Source organism: Triturus cristatus, chromosome 4_2 (genome assembly GCF_964204655.1).
Source record: "Triturus cristatus chromosome 4_2, aTriCri1.1, whole genome shotgun sequence".
Lineage (NCBI taxonomy): Eukaryota > Metazoa > Chordata > Amphibia > Caudata > Salamandridae > Triturus > Triturus cristatus.
Window position 1 is genome coordinate 495,365,605 of NC_140586.1, and position 25,887 is coordinate 495,391,491.

A 25,887-nucleotide genomic window follows, 5' to 3' on the forward strand; every position below is an offset into this window, starting at 1 on the left:
CCCAGAGGTGGTAATTTACAACAACTCTTGAACAAATGCGAATGTAAATGGATTACTCGTTGTAATTCTGTGAATCAAGGGTTGAACACTATCAATGAGTGGAACAGCACGATTTATCTTCCACCATGATCATCCAGTGGCTCTACACCTCATTTACCCCCTTTTCCCCGCCCCCCTATCTGAATTGGTCATGCTTAACATTCTCTGACCAGACACATTAACGTTTTTAATTTAATGTAAAACAGATCTTCCCGAAATGTATGATAATAATTTTTTTACATATGTTGTTGTTGTTTTTCATGGGTCCCCGCTGATACATAACATTGACCCGGCACCTCCAACAGAAGACTATTATCCTTTCCTGTCTGACCTTCGCCGTGAAATGTATATATTACTCTTAATTTAGTTTCGTACCTACATTGTGGACTATGACCTTGACATAACTCAATTTGCATCTGTTCCTTTCGCCACCCCCATTAGATCTATCCTTTACTGTTCCCACTTGACCGGTCCTCACACGTCAGCTTAATGCGTTTACAGTCTGACTAATTCTTTCAGCAGTCCCGTAACTCTTCTCTTTCCCTTGTATTCACGATCCCTAGGCGTCCTTGGTTACCAGCCCATGTCACCAGTTCAGGACCCTATCACCTTCTCCTGCCCACTCCTCTTGCTCCCGCATTGGCTACTGTCCCCGCGTCCGTAGCTACCGTCCCACCCCCTTCCCCATGGTCCAATCGGTGCCCGTTGCCACGATGCTGAATTTCCTTTATGTAGAAGGGAGCTCGGCTTCTCTTCACAGGCTTCGGTTGAGCTCCGCACACGTCTGTGGAGGCTTGATGTACCTTCGTGAAATTTTGGACCACGACTCCCCTGACCTGCTTTCTGTAAGTTCACACCCGTCCTTTCCCCCCCCCCCCTCCCTTCCCCCTCTTCCTTTTCCTCATTCTGCTGATCACTGATTCGATCTCTCTACTCCCCATTCGCAGAAAACACTGAAGCGCCCTTCTGCGCCCCTCCGGTTCCGCAGCTCCGCTCTTGCCCGCGGTAAGTGAACTATACGTTACCGCTGTTCATCTTCCCCTGCTCAGTTACCCTCCCACTTCCCCCGCTTATTTTACCCTCTTGTTTCCCAGAGACGCTTGAACTAAACTCGAGTCCTCTGATGTCTCTCCTGGACACATCGTGATCTTATCATTCTACCCGGAACCCTCCTTGACAGAGTCCCCCTACCCCGGGCCACAGGTAGGCTTAAGTCTAGATTCCCCTGTTTCCTTCTCTTCCCAATGTCCGGTTCACCTCCGCTCTGATACTGACCTTTATTTTACACAGCACTCCCTGAAATTTACGACCCTGGTCCTGAGGATGATCCGAATTTATTAAGAATCGAAACGTCGTCGACCTGTGCCCATCAGCTCCAAATCCTTTTGGCGCTCTTTGATCTTTTGGTTCCCTTGTAAAAAACTCCTTGAGAACTTTCAAATGAACAATTGAAATTGTTGCTTGGAACCTTGAATTTGTACATACTCTGTATATATTGTGTTGCGCCCCTTGCTATGGTTTTCTTCACGTTGTCACTTGCGCCGTCACGCTTATGTCACGAGCACATTGTACACCTTTTCCCTTAGGGTTGTTTTTGGTATTTAAACCGAACAGTGCTGTTATAATCCGTTGACTCTTTCGTTAATCTTTCCTAAATATATGACGCCCATGGGCGCATTAATCGAAATATTTGCAGCCTCTTTTTCTCTCTGTGTGTTTGTAATGTCTTGTACATACGACTACAAATAATTCAATAAATCCTGCTGAGATATTGTCACAATTACATTGTTACTACCCTGATCTCAGTTTGGTCTACGGGTTACACTCCTGTGGTTTTGTCTATGCTTCATTGGGAGGCAGTACAATCACATTAGATTCCGTTCTGGGCAATTTCTACTTCAGGGCTCCTACAATTTCAGTTTTCAGACCCCCAGACACACGTTTGAGAACTCACCCTCTGACTGCACTGGAAAATAGAGAGGACCTGAATGCCTCCTGGCGATCATAAACTGGCATCATTGACCTGCTGAGTGTTAGATACTTTGGACTGTGAATCCAATTCAGGGCCATCAATATCAGCACCAACCTCTCCTTCGAAGTCTTCGCCAGGATCCTAAGGATCAACCCCATAGGTAGAAAAGTGTACCACAATCCTGTCTTCAAACGTATGAGCACATTAACAACACCACATGCCAGAAGGTTCTAGTACCTCGCATGGAATTGCAGTGCCACTTTATTGTAGCGTGTGGCACATAGGTCCATGATGGGCCAACTAAATCTCCTGCACAGAGGCCTGAAAACCACTACTGAAATGCAACATTTCAGAGAGGACAGTAATACTTATGTGAGTTGATCATCCCCCAGGATTGACACACTCCTGATGTGAACCATTGTAAAGACTATTGGGTTTCTTTCTGTCAGAACAGTTAATGATGCAGAGTGTATACTCCCGTGACAATTTACACAAGCTTTGCAAACTTTGTTTTGGAAGTGTGACCAGTACCTGTTACCATCTTGTTCACTTATGCTCTGTGGCTGCCCTAAGGCTCTCTGCAGCTGAAGCAGAGGTTCCAAGTGTGCCTCTGAATGATATCATTGCATCATGAGTGACCTGTAGCTGACTTCCCACTCAACATCTTTACTACACTTTTGTCATATGGCCCAGCTGGGTTGGAGGATGTTGCCTAATGCCATGCGTGGTAGAGTATAACTATCCTGATAGCGTGTGGCCCTTGTACAAATTGAGAAACAGCAGAGGAGACTAACAACAACCAAGCCTTGCACCTTGTCACAGCTGTGCCACATTCTCATTGATTTCTGAATATATCAAAACAGGAGGATGGGAGGGATGGTTCCCTCCCTAAAGATCTCGGTAAGGGGAAGCCTTTGTTAACAATGAAAGGAAAGTCGCTGTTTATAAACTGAAGCCAGGGGCATCGGAGTTGTTAGTTGTGAGGCAGAATGACTCGAAACTTAGGAAAGCAATGAGGAAGAGACAATAATGCGGAAACTCAGGGTTCAAACACCATCGGATAGGTCTTTTCACTTGTCTCACATACACATAGCCCTTAATAAAAAGTGATTCTTTGTATTTGTTGGAAATGCCCACTTCCTCCATAGCTTGCAGCCCATACATCAAACTGCATGTGATCACCGTACTTGCAAAAACAGTGTTCCATTGGAAACTCAAAAAGCCAACAACTCACAAAATGACACTTAAGGGTCTATATCTGTGTCCAAGTCAGGCATGCACCAAGTGTGTGAATCAATATTCTTACAGAAGTAATACACGTAAGTTGTTAGAAAGTAAAAGAAGTAGAGTTTTACCCTGCAAAATATGGTCCCTGCCTGCTATCTTGCCATTTCTAACCGTTGAGCTTTACCTGGGTTGTCGGTTGCAAATATCAGCAATGTTTCCATTGTACAATACAAGAGTGGATGTTGTTAAGGATGTGCAACAGTTGTAAAATTTCCTTTTGCAAAGTTATTCCAAATTTCAGAAAATATATGTGAAAATCAAATCCAGAATTTTGTGCTACATTTATGTGTAAATGCAATCTCGAGTTAATATTCGGCATGAAGTGCACTTGACTCACACTCAGTGGCGGCTCCTCCACTAACGCAGAGGAGCGTTGCCCCACTGCTCAAGGAGCAGTTTCAAATAAAAAATAAAATGAAAATAACTGATGTTATTATCATTTTATTTTTAGGATTGTCAAGTTAGGCCGGGGTGGGGTTTGGCTTCCCTGACGCTGCATTACAGCATTGTGATTGGCTCTGGAGAGCCTGGGTGCTTGCCAATCACAATGCTACATTGCAGCATTATGATTGGATCAGGGGAGCCTGGGTGCTCCCTGGAAGACAAGCGGAGGAGACACGGCGTGGGAGAGATGGAGGAAAGACACGGCAATCAGGTAGGTGATTTTTTTTTCAAGCTCCACCCTCCTGCCTCACCACCCCCATACCGTACCACCCGCCACGGCTCACCCTAAAACAAAACACAAGGGCTGGGAACAAGAGCTGCACATGTTCTATCTGTTTGTGATGTTCCGGTGCTCCCACAAAAGTATATTTACCTGAGTGATCGCTTATTATGCCAAGTGTCACAATGGTGTAATTTCACAGAATGTTGCATAAAGAGAATTATAAGGGAAGCTGGAAATTATGTAAATTATGCTGGCATAATTGGAATTTCATCAGGCCTAATTGTTATGTATGGAATTGGTTGTCCTAGGCTCCAAATGTTGGGGACTGTGATGCATCCACTAAGTGAACGATTAGATCTTTGTAAAGCCTATAGCTCCTTTAGTTGCCCAGGTGAGCATGTGATGTGAGTTAAGCTCTAAGAAGAGTAAGGTTTTGACCTGTTCAAAAGATTGTTTGGCCATAGTTATGGAGAAAATACCCTAATTAGGGTAAAATAAATAAGAATGATCTTGTCTGGAGTTGTTTCTCGTTTACCAGTCTGCCCACACTGGACCTTGAAACACCACTGCATTTAATTATTTAGGATATATGTATTAGAAAACAAAAATTCAAGATGTTGATGAACCTTTCTGTAATGGGGTTTTCCTTCATGTGTCCAGCGCCTCCCGAGGTCCAACCTTGAGTTCTCCAACAGGATGATTGGCATTTGTTATTCTCTGCTAACTACATTTAAAAATGTTTAATTCTAGCTCTAAATTTGTTTCCTATTCTTTCTCATACTCAGAAGAAAGATCCATGACACTTTCAGTCTTAAATTGTTTTTAACATGTAAATCTAATATATTTTTATCATACCGCTCTAGGGAATCATATATATGACATGCTTTGATATTCTATCTCTCTGTGTGAATTTAGAGATTTAAGACGCAAGAGAGTGGATTTCTTTTCCACATGCATCTTTGTGGCAAACAGGCTATAACAAGCAATAGCAGTATTGCCACTTCAACAAAAGAGGAAGTCTTAACCCTACCTTAATCAAGTAAACGTGTTACATTTCTAAAATGAAGTCCACATATGGGGATCTGTGGTTTTCAAGAGACTTCCCTATTTCCTCTTACTGCCTCTTTTCCTCTTCCTCCAACTAAAAAGCATTAGACATCAAGAGCCTGGCTCGCTGCACCTGCATCAGTTTGATGCTGATGTGTCAGATATACGTGGATGAACTAATTTCTGGGCATCCCTGTGCAAAATGAAATAGAGTCATACAGGGCCTGCTTGTCTTCATAATTCCCTTTTTACAGCACAGTCGTCTCTGAGTGTTCCAAAGGGACACTTTTAGTTTCTCAGAAGTCCCATGATGAGTTTATCATGTGCTGAACTGTTCAAAAACATGAGCACGTGAATTCCTGTTCTTCAAATGTTCACCTTCACGCAGGTCAGAATTTGAAAATTGGTATACAGTGTTTGGACAAATAAAGCTAGAAAGCATTATCAAGTTTAAGGGTTGCAGTATTGAGTAAATAAAAAGTAAAATAAAAAAACACTGTAATGGGAAGAAATACCTTTGATGTGGATGCACGACCCACTTTTATGATGTCTGGTTTTAACTTACACTACGTTTCTTTGAAGTAGTGCCGAGTTTCAAAGCACCACTAATGTATTTGCTTAATGTATAAAACGTATTATCTAATACCTCTACCGAGTATTTTTCAACTTCATAGTCAATTGCTGTATATATCACCCAGAGTAGGCCACGACATTGTTGTTGTCTATTTATATACATCGACTGTGTCTCTTCTTAATCCCTGGCCTCCCCTTGTGTTTTAAAGGTTAATATTTTCTATTTCTTTTAGTTGTTCTTCATAATCCAGACTCGCCATTTATGAAACTTACTGTATCTTCTGTTCTCTGATTCGCTCATAGTTTCATGGAATTGCCAGAATTCACATTTTGAGGGGTCGAAATAAGATTTTCTGTAGCAGCAAGGTAGAAGGTTCCTGGGACTACAACCAGGAGTCACCTTGACCGACCTGGAAGTAGCATATCTTTAAAATTAGGTCTTATAGCTTGTCATGACCCATTGTGATACCAAAGCCAACGCTCATGATGTCCTAACAGAGTGACCAAAAAACTCAGAGTCCCTGGATCTTACACCAGGAAGTGCCAGGATTTAGTCTGAAAGCCCCTTTGTCCCATTGCAGGCTGCCTGGTCTCATGTGCCAGGTATTGCTGTATGCAGGTTTCTCCTAAAGTTTTTTTTATCTTAACGTGGTCTTTGGAGAACAAAACTTCTGCTTCTGTAAAAATCAAAAGACTAGGCACAGAAGAAGAGGCTGGGTGAGAAACTTTCAAGGTTCATACTGTCATGCCAGGCCCTGTAATGGGACTATGCCACAGCTGGAAAAAATATAAGACATAATTTACTTTATTAGGTTGAGAATAAAAATGTATTTCATACTCTTAACAGAGAATCGTATATATAAGGTGCCATATGGATACGTTGGGTAGTCTTACCCAAAGGGGCTGTGAACTATTTGTGCAACAAAAGGTGGTGAAGCAAAAGAGCAAATAATTGGAGTAAGATCTCCGACCCTCGGTCTAGGTCCACTCTCTCCCCACAGCTCAGCTGTGCCATCTCTTGCCTCCAGACCCCAACCTCCTCCTTGGGAGGTTCGAGGCTGCTGCCCGCTCCTGCGCCTGCTGCATGCTCCAACTGGGACCAGACTGCCTGCAACCACCATAACCTTTCTCAGACGTTTCTTTTCTTAATTTTTCCCTGTTGTGCCACTGTTATTGTGCCCATCTGTGTCTTGCTCTAATTCCACCACTGTTTTTATTTTCTTGTGCCTGCCTGTTCTTTTTGCCTTTCGCCGCTGCTGCCCCTGTGGCCCCTCCCCCCCGGAATGCCCCCGCCTCCCAGCCTCTCCTCCCTCCCACCTCCTCTACCTAATGGCGGCCACTGCGCAGTCGCGCAGCGGACGTGCGCAGAAGGCATGCCAAAGGACCGCCAAAGGCAAGCCCGCCTGCACCCGTCTGTGACCCGACCGTGGCCAGCGCCAGAACCCTGGACCTCCCACTACCCATCGCTACGACACCACCACCCTCCTCGCACTCAGCCCTGGAAGACTTAGAGAATGCCAACAGGCCTCGCCGAACACGACCCATGGCTAGTTCTCCTACCTCCACTTCCGCCAGACCCTCACCGCCACCCTGACCTCCAACACTGCCGACGCCAGCACCAGCGACACCCTAAAATGCATCCTCCTCAATGTACGCTCCATACACAAAAACGCCATGGAAATCTGGAACCTACTCGACTCTCTCTCGCCCGACATCGCCTTCTTCACAAAGACCTAGACCAACGCATCCTCCGCCCCCGATATCAGCAGCACCACCCCAGACGGATACAAGATCCAGAGGAAAGACCGCCCCAACCACCCAGTAGGGGGCCTCGCCATCGCCCACAAGAGCACCCTCTGCCTCACCACCTCCAGCGAAACCTTCCCCTCTGCCAAACACCTGCACTTCCAGATCCAGACCACCCCCAAAGCCACACTCTGAGGAACCCTCATCTACAGACTCTGCAGGCCCCCGAACACCCTTCGCCACCACCATCACCGACTTCATCGCACCCCACGCCATTGGCTCAACAAACTACATACTCATTGGAGACCTGAACTTTCACCTCGACAACCCCAGTGGCCCCAACTCAACTATCCTTCGTGACAACCTTGCCAGCATTGGACTTAAACAACTCGTCAACACACCGACCCACAGAGCAGGACACACCCTCGACCCCATCTTCGCGGCAGGAAACTGCGTCCAATTCAGCCACACAATCTAGCCGCCATGGACCGACCACCACTGCGTACACTTTGCCATCAACAAACTGAAGGCACCCAACCCAGCCCCACGCCCACCACGAAGGAACTGGAGCAAGGTTACCGATGAGCAACTTAACTCCACACTCACCCAAGACAACCACACCTGGGCACCCAACGCAAACGGCGCAGCCAGAGAACTCCACACCTGGATCTCCAACTGCAGAGACAAGCTTGCCCCGCTACACAACCCAGGCAGACAATGCCCCAGGAAAGCCGCCTTGTTCACCACCGCTCTCCAAGAAACCAGACACACCTGCAGACACCTGGAGAAGAATTGGAGAAACACCAAGCCAACCGAAAACCACACCACCTACAAGGACGTCATGACGGACTACCACAACCAGATCAGAGCCACCAAGAGGAACTTCATCCACAACAAAATCCTGGCCAACTCCACCAACTCCAAGGAACTTTTCAGTGTAATTCAAGAATTCACCAACCCACGCAGCGAAGCGACAGACATCACCCTATCCCAAGACCTCTGCGACAAGCTTGGAACCTATTTCAACCTCAAGATCAAAAACCTCTACGACAAGTTCATCGGCAATCCACCAGGCGCCACAGATGGCCCCCCGCCCCCCAGAAACACCAGCCAGTCCACCATCTTCAACTGGACACCAATCACGGCCGAAGACACCGCCTCGACCATGAAAAGCATCCACTCGGGGGCCCTCATCGACCCCTGCCCCCCTCACATCTACTACAGAGCCACAGCTGCCATTGCACCCGAACTACAATGCACCATCAGCACCACCTTCAAAACAGGCACCTTCCCAGATGACTGGAAGCGTGCAGAAGTCAGACCCCTGCTCACAGCTGACCCCACCGACCTCAAGAACTATCGGCCTATCACGCTCCTCCCTTTCGCAGCCAAATTTGCAGAGAAAACAGTCAACACGAAACTGACATGATTCATTGAAGAGAACCTGTCCCAATCCGGATTCAAAAGCAACCACAGCACAGAGACCGCCCTACTCGCCGCCACAGACGACATCTGCACCTTCCTGGACCAAGGCCACTCCACCGCCCTCATCCTACTCGACCTATCAGCGGCCTTCGACACCGTCTCCCTCTGCACGCTGGTCCCCAGACTACACGACGCAGGCATACAAGGAGCAGCTCTGGACTGGATCCGATCATTCCTCATCGGAAGAAGCCAAAGGATCAGACTCTCACCCTTCCTCTCCGACCCCACAAAAATCACCTGCGGAGTCCCACAGGGTTCATCACTGAGCCCCACACTCTTCAACATCTACATGACTCCCCTCGCAGCCATCGTCCGACAACACTGCCTCAACAACGTATCCTACGCTGACGACAACCGGTTTATCCTCTCCCTCACCAAAGACCCTACCACTGCCAAACTCAACTTCCAGAAAGGAATGCAAGACATCGCAGTCTGGATGACCAACAGCTGCCTGAAGCTCAACGCTGAGAAGACAGAAGTCCTCGTCCTCAGTACCACCCCTTCTGCATGGAACAGCACCTGGTGGCCGACCACCCTCGGAAGCCCACCTACCCCCTCAGACCACACCAAGAACCTTGGCATCATACTCGACTCGTCACTCACCATGAACTGACAGGTCAACGCCGTCACCTCCAGCTGCTTCAACATCCTCCCCAAGACCTTCAAGTGGACCCCCCCAGAGTCAAGGAAGACAGTCACTTATGCAGTCATCACCAGCAGACTGGACTATGGAAACGCACTCTACGCTGGCATCAACAAGTCCCTACTCCGCAAACTCCAGACAATACAGAACACCGCCGCCAGACTCGTCCTTGGCATCCCCCGACACGAACACATCAGCCAACACCTACAAAGTCTCCACTGGCTCTCCGTGGAGAAAAGAGTCACGTTCAAAATCCTCACTCACGTCTACAAATGCCTACACAACAACGGACCCAAATACCTCAACGACAGAATCAACTTCCATGTACCCAAAAGAAACCTCTGATCTTCCAACCTCGTACTGGCCGAAACACAGCACATCCACAGAGCCAGACCAGGCGGAAGATCCTTCTCTCACATTGCAGCCAAGACCTGGAACGAGTTACCGACAGACATCAGACGCGCCCCCTCCCTGACCACCGTGAATTAAACTTCATGATGCCAGGAGCGGTCCTGAAGTGGTCTCAGGAGGGGCCTAATGGCCTGAAAAAGGAGCACCTAAGATGGTGCCTCCTGCTGGGCAATGACAACCCAAGACTGACTCTCAATATTTAATAGGGCTCTATAGATTATCACATTTGTGTTGTAAATATGCTAATCTTTGCACCATTGGCGATGCTTACAGAAACATAAATTACATGTTTTATTTTATTCTGCCAAAAGGTGATGGTGAATATAGGATGGATATGTGAAGTGGGTTGGGAGTTTTGAAAAAAAATCAAAGCTTAACCCAGATCACCAAATTAGTTAGCATTGGTATCAGTACTTTTCAACACTTAATGAAATATATTTCTTTAATCTGTTCTTCTTCGAATTCTGTGTCTTGATCTAATCAGGCCAAGTAGTGACATGAAAGGGTTTCAAGAACATGACTGGTTCAAGAACGACTGGTCTGTGAGTGAGGTCATGCACCCGCTGGAGTCCCTCTTCTTGTTCATGATTCTTGCAGGCATCCTCAAGTGGTTTGGACACATACAGTTGATCTGCAAGCATGTATACCCTAATGTTAATGGAATCTTTATGCCTATCCTATGCAAGGTGCAATCTCCATCTTAAAAATATGTCTGTATTTTAAAAAACTTAACAATAAAAGGTGCCTGCCGTCTAAACTTCGATTATTTCTTCCTGAACAACTTTTGCTTCCTGAATATTGATTGGCCTTAATGGCAATGTATCCTTTCGACGTCTTTACAATCACTAGTTAAGGTGTCTGATGTTGCCAGAACAAAGGGTCTGCTCGCCTCAGAATTTGTTGGAGAGGGGAGAGCCTAAGTATAGTTTTGGGTGCACATCAGCTTGGAAGGTGTGACTTCAATGATTATTTTTCTAAATATTCTTCTAATTTGCCATTTTTCATAACATTTTACAAATGGTTTAGCCGTGAACTTTGTCTATCAGTTTTTATTCTGATTGATTGAACTGCCTGTGTGTAGTTATTACATTTATTTTATTTAGGATGTTTTAGACTTTGCAAACAAAATCCAAACAGGCAGCCGAGCAATTTACCTAGGGGCATGAGTGCAACACCCGCGCATAAGAGAAGGAAAAGAGTATATAACATACTGTATAAACACTTTCCTAAAAATATCATTTTGAAGTATACAAAATCACAAATTACTAATAAGATAGGGACTCGACAGCATGTTGGTTCAAACAGGGAGGGCTGCTTGGACGGGTGCAGACTAAATCCACAGTGCAAGATTACATTTACCATTCCAAGGATTGAAGAAGAAGGCGGAGATCAGATATTCCTCATAGAAGAAATCAAAGTCTGCCAAAAAAGCTTGTTTCAAACATTTCTCTCAACTCACCTAGACATCAAGAGACTTCCACCAAATCCAAACTGAACGAGTAGTGCTGTTCCTTCTTGAAAGAAGCAAGGAAGGCTCGTACTTGTGCTAGGAGGGAGGGAGTTTCAAAATCTTTTGAAGCAAGTTAACCGGACAGCCTCTTCTGTCCATGCTTTTTTGTTCACCAAATATTTGGCCACTATACAGTACATCTAAAATGCAGCCGAGAGACTGAGTATTTTTCCTAGAAATTTTAATCGACGTCTACACAATATTTTTTATCCCGTTGTCTAGACTCCAGATTCAGGTTCTTTTGAGATAATTCCTCATCCCATATTTGACTGCACTACTGTGTCCATTTGGCATGTGATCTAGTTGGCAAAGTTCCCCTGAAGACTCCTGGCCGCATTACTTAGTGGTTGGCCCTATAGCAGACAGCATGTGATGATTCAAGTTCATGATCTCCAGGGTACAGGAGCGATTTCTCATTTTCGTGACTTTCACCTTGCATAAGCATTTCACTTGCTGTCATTTTTTGATGGTCTCCGTGGAAGCTAATGTGTTTTTTTTCATTTTTTTATTGCATTCATATAACATTGCTTTCAGCTGTAATCCGAGAGGATTTTACGTCCTAGCTACTGACATAAAGAGCAAATTCAATCTTGGTTGGTTTAAGCTTAATATAAAAAAGGCCTTTTTTGAGATTTTGAATCAAATTAAGTGAACAAACTTTGAGTAATAGTTTATTTCAATTAGATATTATTTATGGGGAAAATCCTGGCCGAGCAGCACCCCATATATGGGTCTTCGTAGAGGGTGGGAAATATGGGGTATGTTTCGAGTATTGAATCGGAATGTAGGCACAATATATATATATTTAAACTATGATGTCAAAGCAGTAAGTATATTTTGAGTGCAAAAACCATCTGATGCTGCAATAGTCTGTCTTATTTTCTATGAGTTAAATGGGACACAATAATCTAAATATAGCCTAATAAATTCACGGTAAATGTAATATGCTATGTCAAACCTTCAGTTTGCTATAACTTTTAATAACTATTCAGTGCATTCTTCAGTTTCATTTTTCATTTTTCCTGCTGAATCATGTATTTGTCTCATATCTGATGAGTTTGTGCAGTTGCAATATTAATGCCGTTTTAGTCCATTGCCTTACAGTGCCACTTGACATAGCTCCAATAAAGTATGATATTACAATAAATGGCATACAACTTATTTTGCTGTTAGGGGGAAAGGGAGCGTGCTTGTGGTGAAATATAATTTTGCCTGGTACTTCAAATCATTGCACCAAGTGCTAGGTGTTTTATCTGCTACTATCCCTCATCAATCTCAGTTTTATGCTAACCTTCATCTAAATCAAAATGTTCTGTCTATCTAACAGCATGCTACTTTTAATACTTACTCCCTTCTTGTAGAATGTAACTTATTTTCAAGTTTCAAAGCACCCTAGTACCCAAATGCGCACATGCACTATACAAAAATGTGCACTTTTAATCTATATAGTGTATTTATCCTCTATCTCGTGTGAATGTTAGGGCATTCTGTAGCTATTTTTTATAATTAAGATATTTACAATTTCCCCTGGGCTATTCCTGCCTGTAACAAAACACTCCTTCGTTTACTGTCCGATGAGTCACTTCGCTAGACAAGCTGTCCCTCACTCCCCTCAGGTTACACTATTTATTATTTTCTATTTCTGTTTGAATGCTGAGCACTGTTGGTGCCTGCTGCATTTAATTTTACGACTATTTTCACTAGGCCATTTATAGAGACAGCATGAAGTGTTTGCATTTTTAAAGGTTCCTCCCTAGACCCTATTGCAAAAGCTCTTTTTAGTTGTATTTGTGTCATTTCCAGAGTCAAATTTGAGAGCCCCTTTAAGGTTGGTGCCACCTACCGCATTGCATCATTGTACATCCAAATAATAATGCCATGATGGAATACTGCACTCTGATGTTCCGCATCTGTCACTCTTTAATAATGTTGCCCTGCTGTGGTTGCTAGCTCTATACAAGACTAGACTTTATCATTGAAGACAGATGTGAGATGATAATACATCCGCACGTCCACTTTTATGGTAACACAGATGGGGCAGTCATGGCACTGCCTGGGTTCAGTAAATCCAAACTCTGGCAGCCAAACTGTAAGCAGTAAGAAGCTGCCCAAAAGTGTTACCTGAGCTGGGGTTTTCACAAAATTAAGCACTTTAATAGACAGCGGTTCCCCTGGTTTATACTATCATGTTGCAGTGCCAAATTCTATACTGAAAGCAAGTTGGATTTTGTCCTATACCAAGTGTGTCATATTTCCTGAAGAAGGATGTTGGTTTTCTTTGACATGATTATTTGCACAAGTCAATGTTGAAGCGTGTGTAGTCCAATGCCCATTTCCAGGGGCTTCCACAAAATGCACCCTATTTTCTGTTCTAATATGTTATCTGATACTGAGACCAACTGGTTAGGTGATGATTGCCTAGTTCACCTGTATTCCTCACTTTAATAATTGGGTGCACATTTGCTTTTTTGCTCTTTTGTATTGCCCCCTTGGTGGGTGATTGTTTAGGGATCACTGCAGGTGAGATTGCGATCTCACCTAGGGTGATTGTTTAGGGATCACTGCAGGCGAGATTGTGATCTCACCTAGGGTGATTGTTTAGGGATCACTGCAGGTGAGATTGTGATCTCCCCTAGGGTGATTGTTTAGGGATCACTGCAGGAGAGATTGGGATCTCACCTAGGGTGATTGTTTAGGGATCACTGCAGGTGAGATTGTGATCTCCCCTAGGGTGATTGTTTAGGGATCACTGCAGGAGAGATTGGGATCTCACCTAGGGTGATTGTTTAGGGATCACTGCAGGAGAGATTGTGATCTCACCTAGGGTGATTGTTTAGGGATCACTGCAGGAGAGATTGTGATCTCACCTAGGGTGATTGTTTAGGGATCACTGCAGGCGAGATTGTGATCTCCCCTAGGGTGATTGTTTAGGGATCACTGCAGGCGAGATTGTGATCTCACCTAGTTTCTTGGGAACTTTAGGATTAATACTAAATTGTCTTGCTGCTTTACACATTGACACATTTGAAATCGTTCCTTTTCAAACCACCATTTCTGTACTGGTTGCTGCTCTGTTTACAAATGTTTCATTGGCGTATTATGAGTTTCATTGTCTGTTCTTGTCTGGCTAAACCCTGAAGGGAAGATTCATTGATGAGTTCACCTGTCAGTGAATCTTTCTTAAATAACTCAAAAGTCTCCCTGTATTGCATTTCCTGTTTCATTCATATAATTGTAAAAACGCCTTCTACATATTTTAACACACTTGGTAAGGATTCCTCTATTTATTTGCCATGAAGCCACAACAGGTGTGCAGCTTTTCCCCAGTCCTCCTTTCACACTTGGAATGTACTACTTTCCTTTAACATCCTTTTGGATCACATCTACCTAGTGTTACCTTCATGTCTTTTTCTGAAATTTACCTCAATTTTTAACATACACTGAGGGCTGCTGGATTCAGTAGTTTTGTGCTCAGTCATATTCTCTGTATTATGGGTTCCACCTACATCTCATTTACAGTCACAGAGACAGTTTGACCGAAAGTCTAATTTTGCTACTTTTCGGTATTCACAAAGGTATGTTACTACTAGTAAAGTAGTAACTTACCATTGTAAATTCCTATAAGTATTAAAGTTGGACTTTTGGTCTAAGTTAGAATTTTGGTTTACCTTTGTGAATCGGGCCCTTAGACTTTAGGTCTAAACTTAGACTTTAAGGGCCCTGTTATGTAAAGGGCGCACTTTCCCTGTTTGCACTCGATGCACCTTAAAACCGGTGCGCCGGCTGCAAACAGGGAAAGTGCGACCCCAGGGCAGCGCATTCATGTGAAAAACGGAGCTGCAACTTTGAAGACGCTCCATGTTTTCACAGTGCAGGCGGCAACTCGCCTGCACTTTTAAAGAGGATTAGAGATTCCCTTGCAGGCGGGTGCAGTCAGTGACTGCACCATTCTGCAAGGGAATGTCTTGGGGTCCAGAGGACCCCATTTCCCCCTCCAGAGGGCTGCACTCAGGGGGCACCTTTTAGATTCTGAACGGTCAGTGTGCCCCTGACAGCTTCTTCGCCTCTGCGCCCACGTCTGTGATATGGCGCAGGTGCAGAGGCAAAGGGATTCCCTCATTTGCATGGGGCACGCCCTCATGCAAACAAGGGAAGGCCCCCTGAAGATAGCGCTGGCGCTTTATGTGCGCCAGCGCTATCAGTATTACGGAAGGGGCTGCACAAGCTTCTACGGCTACTTCTGTAATACCAAAGTACCCCGGGGGCACGCAAAGCAGGCACAAACGCCCGTTGCGCCCCCGTGGCCCTTTCATAATACTGCCCCAGGTCTAAACTAAGACTTGAGTTGTAAAGTTGAACTTCAGGTGTAACATTAGACTTCAGGTCTAAATTTAAACTTCAGGTCTAAACTTAGACTTCAGGCCTAAGTTTACCTTTGTGACTCGGGCCCTAAGTATTTAAGAGAGGACGCTCTCTTCAGTACTACACGCTAATTTCCTGGCAATGCTTGCATCTCTTTTCCTTCGTTTACACTTGTTGCAAATCAAACAAAACACTTCAACACCGAACTCTGAAAATAATGTTATTGTCTTTACAGTGAAGATGTCTATATGTGTTTATTTTTCTTAATTCACTGACTCTGAATGTTTTTTTCTTTTTTCAGGGCCTACCAGGAATGACTGGCAGTGCTGGGGCACCTGGTTACCCTGGCAGGCAGGTGCAGTAACTATGCTATAGCTTTATATGTTTGCTTTACCGACTATGCAGCAATGTAGGCTAACATGTAGGCTGGCATCGATTCAAATGTTTTAAGTTTTGGAGTCCGTGATGTTGATAATGTGAAGCAGGTGTCTTCTGCAGTCACCATTTAAAAAATACACTCTTTATCTAGTTTAATGCAATAAAACTGCTATTTTTACTTTTGGTATTTATGTGAGATGGTACGTCTCAAAATCATGTTTTTTATGTTGGTCAAATCACATGTTTGAATGTGTCCTTGCTTGTTATTGTTGCCCTCCATTTTGAAAGCCTACTATTCGTACTTCCAGTTTACTCTAATGACAGTCGCCAGCTGTCAATTTAACCTCTTCTCTGTGGTTGAGCCCATGATTCTGGGCAAAATATACATACTTAGTAACTTGTTCAATACACACTCAGGAAGAAGCCTAGAATACACCTTGGACCTCTTCCCTGGTCTGGTCAACGAGCGTTTTCTCTGTTAAGTAGCACTTTTACAGCCAGTGGGAAGAATCAATCAATACGGTGTCCAAGTGGGACAGGGTCTGTTTAATAGCCCAGACTTTGAAGCTCTACTTCATCAATCAGCCTTTACACTGCCTTCCCAGAAGCAAATAATACACTTTCAAAATCTGCTCATTTCTGGTCAGCGAGAGGTCTGTTTTTGTTAATTAACCCTTTTACAGCCTATGGCTAGGATGAATTTTCGAAATGTATTTAGTGAGGCAGGCTGGACTTTAACAGCCCTTTTGGAAAGTAGATTATTAGTAGTGGTAAATATGCATCTACCACTGACAATAAGGCCACTAATACAGTCTAGGGCTCAGTTCTAGCTTGTCTGCAAGCAGGTTGACTTAACTTCAAAGACAAGTATGTAAATCATTTAAAAACACCAATTCAGGCAATATTTAAGACACAACACACAATAAAAAATCCAACACCAGTTTATAAAAATAGGAAATATTTTATCTTTAAAATGACACCAAAATGAAAAGAAATCCAGTGTAGGTAACCGGAGATATGATTTTGTAAAGATTTAGTACTGTATAGCACATAGAAATAGCACATAGAAACCTATAGCCCATATTGGGACATCTGGTCGTGCTAGACCAGGACAAAGTCAAAGTTTCAGGCAGACTGCGATGGAGGCCAGTGCGGCTGCCCCTCGTGTTTTTACCTTCTGACCTTTCTGGATCTTTTTCTGCCGGGGCTCCTCGAAGCTCTCCACCAATCCGGTTTCGGTGACGGTTCACTGGCTTGCCTTGCGACGAGCTCCCAGTCAAGTCAAAACTATGGAAATCAGACCTCCAGAGCTTTCCAGAGGGACAAACCAGGGATCCAGGTCGGTAAACGGCTTGACTCTCGCAGTAGCAGCCAATCATGTCTGTTACCTTTGGAGTTAAAAATGTTTACAGAGCTTTTTCTCCCGGGGTCCCTTGATGCTCTCCACCAGGCCAGATTTGGTGAGGGTTCACCGGCTTGGAAGTCGGACCTCCAGAGCTTTTCAGCAAGACAAACCTAGACGGCAGGTCGGCTCGCAGTTAACTGGCCAGGTCGAGTCGGTCCAGTAATGAAGCTTTTTTCCAAAGTTGCTCCAAACTTCTTCAAAATTTTGGAACTTCTTCCTGAAGTCCCTCTGAGGGTCCCAGAGGGTCCAAAACGTATTCCATGGGTATGGAAGCTCCAGGATGTTCCTTGAAAGTTTCAGACTTCAGTTCTTACAATCCACTTGGACAAAACCTTTACAAATTCACTGGATGCACTCCAGGCTTAGGATTCTTGGTGGTGATGATCCAGGCGAGCTCCGTTACCCTGTAGCTTGTAAGAAGTCCACTCTTTGGTACTTTTGAAACAAAATTGGTCCTTTGAGTGGGAGTTCCAAATTGTGCAGCAGGTGCAGTCAGTCAGAGTGCAGGGCCTGGTTGGTGCAAATCAAACTTCCAGCATGGACCCTTCTTCTTCCCTTGTTTCAAGCAGCAGATCTGAGAGGCTCTGCCCCTCTCAGCTACTTTTTATGTGTTCTCTGCGGTCAATTAGGAGGGCACTGCTGTCTAATGAGGTGCAGGGCAACACCCCAGAACATGTCCATTTCCTCCAAAGTATGGCACAATGGTTTCCTAGAAAGCATTATTTTTCCAAAATTCAATATGGCTGAAATCTCAGCAGAGAGGCAAACAAGCTAAACCAGCCCCCATGGTGGCTCATCTCCATAGTCCCCTTCCCATTGGCAGCTGCACATTCCTTGCTTAAGCCTGCCAACTGGCTGGGTTCACAGGGGATGGGTGTAGATGGACCTGGCTTTTTCTGCCTGTCCCCTTCTTCCTTTGAACCTCATGGTTTATGACCCCTCCCCCTTGCTGTGGTATTCCTGTGGAGCAGAACCATCTCCTCCCAGGATTGCTCCTCATCCTGGCTGCCACTTATCACTTCATCAATGCAGCCTGGCCAATCCACTTAACTCTGACCAATTAGGGCAGACCACCGGAAGCTTACAGTCAAGACAGTCTTATAACTTCTTTTCAGTAACTTTTAGGATAAATTCAACAATATCATATTGTTGGATTTATCAATACCATTCTTCTAAGTCCATGAATAACATTTTCTGTAATCCCTAGCACTAGTTATTAATTAATAACCTATTACCATGTTAACCTCTGTGGCTGGGGATCTGCAATGGAGAAAATGAACTGGGCAATTTTTCCAACACTGGGGCCTATAAAACATCTTTAATAAGAGCCCTGCCTATATCTTCAGGATGCCCCACCCCTGGAGCACATTGAGGAGGCTTTAGGGGTTCTGAATATGTAAACATATTGTAGATCCTCACTACACAGTGCTTGTAGCGCAAATGTTGATATTGGGAAGCACTTTACTACAATGACGGAAGTGAAAGTCTCTATCCCCAGGGCAGATAAAACCTCCTTTATAAGGTTCCTCCTTATAAGTACCTGACCCTCCACCCCCAGACACCTAGGGGATGCCCTGGGTGTCCCTAATATGCCAAAATATTGTAGTTTGGCAATTCTTAAGTGCCCCAAACACCAAAGTTTAGTTTGGGCACAATTTACATTTTAAAAGTATTCCTGCAACACAGGGCTACTTTTAAATCGACCTCAGGTTCTCAGCAGTGCACACATGCAAGTGCAGAAAGGGCTGCTGGGCTCTAAACTGCCATGCCCTATTTTATACTAGGGATTTAAAGGGGATTTCAATGCCCCTACCCTATTATATGCTAGGGCCTTATAGGGGAGGCCATGCCAAACATAGGATACCCTAGCCCATAGTGTACCCTAGTGTATGTAGGTGTTTTGACTGTCTCTAAGAGTGTTTTCAGCCTAGCACTGGCGCCTGGTTAGGTAGAGCCCAGGGATAGCCAGTCTGAGTCAGTTACCACCCAGTCAGCAAAACATGGAGGAGTCCAAACTCTGTGATTCCTCATTCACCACTTCACTGTCCCCCTCTGCCTTGCCCATTTGAGTTGTTATCCCTTTCTAGCGTGCAAAAGTCTGTAAAGTAGGTGCAGACCTGATATCTGTGAAGGCTGCTGAATCAGCTTCTTGTCTGCTGGTAGTTGATGGACGGCTCTCTAAAAAGGCTGCGTCCTTCTCTTCTGGTCCACCTCATGAAAGGGTTCCTAGTGCCGTAAGGGCTCATTTCAAAATGGCTGTTGCCTCATCTTTGGATCAGCCAAGTGGAATGACTGCTGGACCAGAAGGGCTCATCTCACTAATGGCTGCAGCCTCATCTTCAAATCAAGTCACGTCATCAGCCACTTCTGAGTTTTAACTAAGATCCCTTGGCTTCCTTGGACAAAGTTCTAGGCCCCATAGTGTAAAGTAATGCTGGCAAAAAATCCAGACCTGGACTTTGTTTGTCAAGAACTCGATCTTTGCCTGGCAGTCAGCACCTGTCGTTTTTGTTGCTGCTTGTGGTATGTTTGGGTTGAAAATGTTCCTGAATATACCATGCTGTAATGTAGAGTACATTAGGTTTATTTTCAGTTTTTGCATTAAAGTGTGTTGAGACTGACTGATCAATATGAGAAATGCGGTATTTCCAGGCACATCAATTTATGAAAGGCCAATCAGGCAGGAACAGTGGTATACCTGGAAATCCTAATTTTCATATTATATTATTCGGGTCTGAATATGGCCTTTCTATAACCTTTCAAAGATCTAGATATTTCTATCTCATATAAAAATCAAAAGATCACTAGTGTCTATTACCTATCTTTCTCTGGTATGGTTTTTTGATTGTATAGTTCTTCTCAGAAAGGACAATGATTAATTTACTGTTATTAGCTTTGTTAAGTGTGGCTCTCGCAATTAGCTTAGATAACTGAATTCAAAATCAATTCACTGCTATGGACTAGCAACAGTTGGTATCAGAACTTGCTACCCACTGTTGCTAAGTCAAAAGACTATCATGGTGCTCTGCTTGGGCTCTCTGACAGCTTCTTGAGGGAGGGAAAGCACAGAGGGCCAGAGGTACAACCCTATTTTGCATGCGCAAACGGGTTTGCAACCCATTTGCGCATGCAAAAATCATGTGGGCTATGTACAAACCATATTTAGCGACTCACAAAAATTTGCGACTCGCAAATTTGTGTTTGCAACTCGCTATTAGGAAGGGGCGTTCCCTTTCTAATTGCGACCCCACATGCCATGTAAGATTGTTTTGCGACCGCACTCGCAGTTTACCACCCTCTTCAAGAGGGTGGTATAGCACTCGCAAACAGGAAGGGGTCCCCAGCCCAGCAGGCCACCAGCCCTGGTAGGGCCAGCCACTCCTAATGGGGTCGCAAATTGCGAGTGCCTCATGAATATTGATGAGACATGCAATTTGCGAACCCATTGAGAATCACAAATAGTGTCTCAGACACTGTTGTACATGGCAATTTGTGACTCACAAATTGCGAATCGCAAATTGTCATGGTCGTACATCTGGCCCAGAGAGTGGTAGGAGTGCGTGACAGGAGAGCAGGTATTTTGTTTTTTACATCTGGGACAGAGAGGAGAGGCCATGTTTTGCATGGCTGCCCTATTATCTCTCTGGTCATGTACTAGTACTTGGAAGCGGGGGCAGTCGATTTTGGGTGCCATCCAAAACGAAAAATTATAGATGGGTAAAAAGTAAATTACGGGGATGTTTTTCATTTTGGCGTACTGAGTGACACCATACACAACTAAGGATTTGCTCTCGTTGTCTATTTGATGTCACTCAGTACTCCTCAGTATTTCCAATATTGGTTAGTCATGCCCAACAAACTTTAATGCGAAAACTAAATAATATATGTACTTAATGTACTGTACAGAATAGCATGGTGCGTTAAGGAACTTTATCAACACCACGCACAGGCAAGCACAACAGGTGCTGTTATCCATCACTAATTCTATTTGTGCACTCTGCTTAGATTATAGAAGGTGTTTTTGAGTGACAGCTTATTGAGCATTACCTTGCAGTTGTTAGGTGTCACGTGGTTGTTCAATAGGAAAACTGTGTAGATCCTTAACACATTTTTTATTCTTCTCAGAGGATAGAGCACACCTATAAACCAAGTCAGATGAGTAGTTTAATTGCAATATTGTTTTGTGGCAGATTGCTGTCTGCTGAGTAATTGCTAGTGAAGAGGCAGCTTGCTGTAGATATTGACTTTGGGGTCGTTTTGCCTGCACGTCATATGTTTGTCATTCTTCAAGCAGGTGTTGGGCGACATGATCAGTAAGGGGATATCCATTTTGTTTAGGCTAAAAATTCACAAGGGTGGTCCTTGTAGAGGCCCCTGTAAAGTTGCCCGAGTCCTAAATGCTTTAAATGAAGTAAGAACCTTGATATAAATGTGTTCAAAATCATCCAAAAATGGTTTACAGATTCCCACTAGCTTCAAAGATTTTCTAGAACTGGTTGTCACTCCTTCTCCAGTTACAGGGGATCTGCTCTCCATATGTTACGTGCAATCGTTTTGCTTGTTATTGGCTGACTTCATCTTGGTATTTGATGTAGCCCACATTTAAGAAAACAAAAGCATTAAGGTATAGTTTTGGAGAGTACCCTGTAACATGCATGGGGGTTTTATGGTGAATCTGGCATCTATCAGGCCACCTATTATACCTTTATTGAAGATGTGAGTTATTTGTATCCTGTCACGATTAGGGATGGCAATGTTTGTGGATCATGTCAAGTAACACAAGAGTCTGTAAATTTGAGCAGGTAATAAAAGGGCTGGCCACATTTACAGCCTTTCAGTGTATTTCAGATGTAACTACAACAGCCCAAGACATTCCAGCCCACGATGGATGATTGTGTGTGTGTAACCCAGGTTACAAATGGTACCAGTGTGGAAGGCCCCTCAAAGAGCAATGGGGCCCTAGTTGCCCAAGTAATACTTTGCAGATCATTTCAAAGCAAAACAGTATTCTTGGAAGTTCCACCATGCTAACTGATGTTATCAGTATTGTTGGCAAGTGAGCATATGGGTGTACTTCTGTTTTTTTGCCATTTCCTTTAGAACAACTTTTTTTTACTATTCAGTAACTAGGCCTTGCAGGTAGCGAGTCAGCAGTCATCATTTTCTGTAATTCTAATGACTAACATTTAATATACAACTTGCAGAGCTATGGCAGCAGTGGTCAAATTCTTAGCTCTGGCAAAGGGCGTACACTGAGCTCTGTTGTAGGTTGGACAGACACAGAGCTCTTGCAGCGGCCAGACAGACACAGAGCTACAGCACGGGTCAGGCAGACACAAACTCTGGTGCAGGTTAGGCACAGAGCTGAGGTAGAAGTCGGAACCAGAGCACAGGCAGAAATCAAGACTCAGAGGTCAGAGAAAACAGGACTCTGGTGAAGGTCGTTCGCAAAGTAAGAGCTCTGGCAGAGGTGAGACAGCCATTGGTCTTTGGCACAGTTCTGACACAGCTCTGGCAGAGGTGAGACAGCCATTGGTCTTTGGCACAGTTCTGACACAGCTCTGGAAGAGGCGAGACAGCCTTTGGTCTTTGGTACAGTTCTGACACAGCTCTGGAAGAGGTGAGACAGACATTGGTCTTTGGCACAGTTCTGACACAGCTCTGGAAGAGGTGAGACAGCCATTGGTCTTTGGCACAGTTCTGACACAGCTCTGGAAGAGGTGAGACAGCCATTGGTCTTTGGCACAGTTCTGACACAGCTCTGGAAGAGGTGAGACAGCCATTGGTCTTTGACACAGTTCTGACACAGCTCTGGCAGAGGTGAGACAGCCATTGGTCTTTGGCACAGTTCTGACACAGCTCTGGCAGAGGTGAGACAGCCATTGGTCTTTGGCACAGTTCTGACACGATCTGGAAGAGGCGAGACAGCCTTTGGTCTTTGGTACAGTTCTGACACAGCTCTGGAAGAGGTGAGACAGAAATTGGTCTTTGGCACAGTTCTGACACAGCTCTGGAAGAGGTGAGACAGCCATTGGTCTTTGGCACAGTTCTGACACAGCTCTGGAAGAGGTGAGACAGCCATTGGTCTTTGGCACAGTTCTGACACAGCTCTGGAAGAGGTGAGACAGCCATTGGTCTTTGGCACAGTTCTGACACAGCTCTGGAAGAGGCGAGACAGCCTTTGGTCTTTGGTACAGTTCTGACACAGCTCTGGAAGAGGTGAGACAGACATTGGTCTTTGGCACAGTTCTGACACAGCTCTGGAAGAGGTGAGACAGCCATTGGTCTTTGGCACAGTTCTGACACAGCTCTGGAAGAGGTGAGACAGCCATTGGTCTTTGGCACAGTTCTGACACAGCTCTGGAAGAGGTGAGACAGCCATTGATCTTTGGCACAGTTCTGACACAGCTCTGGAAGAGGTGAGACAGCCATTGGTCTTTGGCACAGTTCTGACACAGCTCTGGAAGAGGTGAGACAGCCATTGATCTTTGGCACAGTTCTGACACAGCTCTGGAAGAGGTGAGACAGCCATTGGTCTTTGACACAGTTCTGACACAGCTCTGGAAGAGGTGGGACAGCCATTGGTCTTTGGCACAGTTCTGACACAGCTCTGGAAGAGGTGAGACAGCCATTGGTCTTTGACACAGTTCTGACTCAGCTCTGGAAGAGGTGAGACAGCCATTGGTCTTTGGCACAGTTCTGACACAGCTCTGGAAGAGGTGAGACAGCCATTGGTCTTTGGCACAGTTCTGACACAGCTCTGGAAGAGGTGAGACAGCCATTGGTCTTTGGCACAGTTCTGACACAGCTCTGGGAGAGGGCGGACACAGCACAAATGGGAATTTGCATCATAGAACGTATTTCTGGCTCCCTTGGACTCTTTATGCTTTCGGTCTTTTGGAAAGCCATCTGTCCACTGGTCTTTTTAGTTTAGGGGCGCACCCCATATTATGCACATGCCATTGTCTCTAAAGCTAGAACTGCAAAATCAGTTTAACATTTACAAACGAAGGGCTTTGTATGGGGAAAGAAGTGTAGAGTTTAGAATCTGTGCTGAAACTGAACTGCTCCCAGGCAGAATGTGCAGCAGCATCTTGGTCAATCTGATTTGAAGTCGTCTATTCACATTGTTGCGCATTCCCTCCCTTTCAAGACGACCCAGAGGTGACTGTCTAAAAATACTTTAGAGTCCATGCCATGTATAAGAGTCCTCTATAAGAGTTCACAATGTTATATGTTTAGATTTGTATTTATATGAGAAGGGAAACATTTCTTTTTGTTTATTTAGGGGCTAGCTGGACCAGAAGGTAACCCGGGACCTAAAGGTGTGAGGGTGAGTATTCTATTTTTAAATATTATGCTCGGGCCCCACAGATGGTAAAATTGTCTTTTGCTCTGGTGTCCTTTTTCCTGAATTGTTCACGATGTCCAAGACTTTACTTATCCTTCTAGACTAATGAATACGTAGCATAGGAGCCTATTTGAAACGTGTAAAAAGCGTGGTTCTGCAAGGGCTTTCTGGCTGTTGGCAGAATGTAATTGTAATTGTTTTAACTGCATTCATACAGCACTAGCCAGCCCTGATGGGGTGTCAAAGCGCTTTTCAGCAGGTAGCACGCTACTCCAGACCCCAAACAGGATTAGTATGGAATTAGTATAGCAAATCATTAAATCAATTTTAGCGGTAAACATGTGAGTCTGCTAGTTGCATTGGAAAGGATAGTGGTGGTACAGAAGAGGGCATGGTCTAGAAAATGTTTTTGGGAGATCACAGCAGTAGGTGGAGGCTTGGGATGAGTAAAGGGTAGGTGGGGGGGTACAGTCAGAGGGATGGGTTTAGAAAGAAATGTTTGGGAGATCTAAATAGTAAAAGTACCTTATCTGTTCTTAAAAATACTGTTGTATTGTGAAAAAAATAAACGATACACATTTGAACGTTGCTATTCTTAAACAAGAACAAACATGAAAAGAGCTTGGAAAAAAATAAAACTATTGCTGCCTGTACCGTTATTTGCATAAGAGTAGCTGTCAAGGCTGAAGGCGTATTTGGCAGAGCTGATCTGCAAACACTACCGGGTGAACTGATGGAAGGAAATATTCCTGTCACAGAAAGAGATCAGCCAGTTTAGAGATGCTGGAAGAACTGAAGTGTTCTAAGTAAAGCACATATTGCATTTAAATGCGTTTCAGTCAAGTGTTGCTTCTCCTTGGCTTTCACCCTTACAGTATAAATAATCACATCATCTTTCATAACAGATGTAATCATATCTACTGATTCCTTTTGTATGTCGGTTTGTTGCCTTGAAGTAGGCGCCACATCACTTACTGGAATGTGTGCTTCTTCTGTCTGCCATAATCACAT

At 44.5% G+C, this 25,887-nt stretch overlaps 1 protein-coding gene across 1 annotated transcript in view; it reads left to right on the top strand.

Moving 5' to 3' along the window:
- COL24A1 (collagen type XXIV alpha 1 chain) overlaps positions 1-25,887 on the top strand; it is an 826,732-nt gene that overhangs the window by 352,769 nt on the left and 448,076 nt on the right. The window contains exons 9-10 of the mRNA XM_085602067.1: positions 16,044-16,097; positions 24,814-24,858. Coding sequence (XP_085458193.1) covers positions 16,044-16,097; positions 24,814-24,858 — 99 coding nt within the window. The remainder of the gene's footprint in view (positions 1-16,043; positions 16,098-24,813; positions 24,859-25,887) is intronic.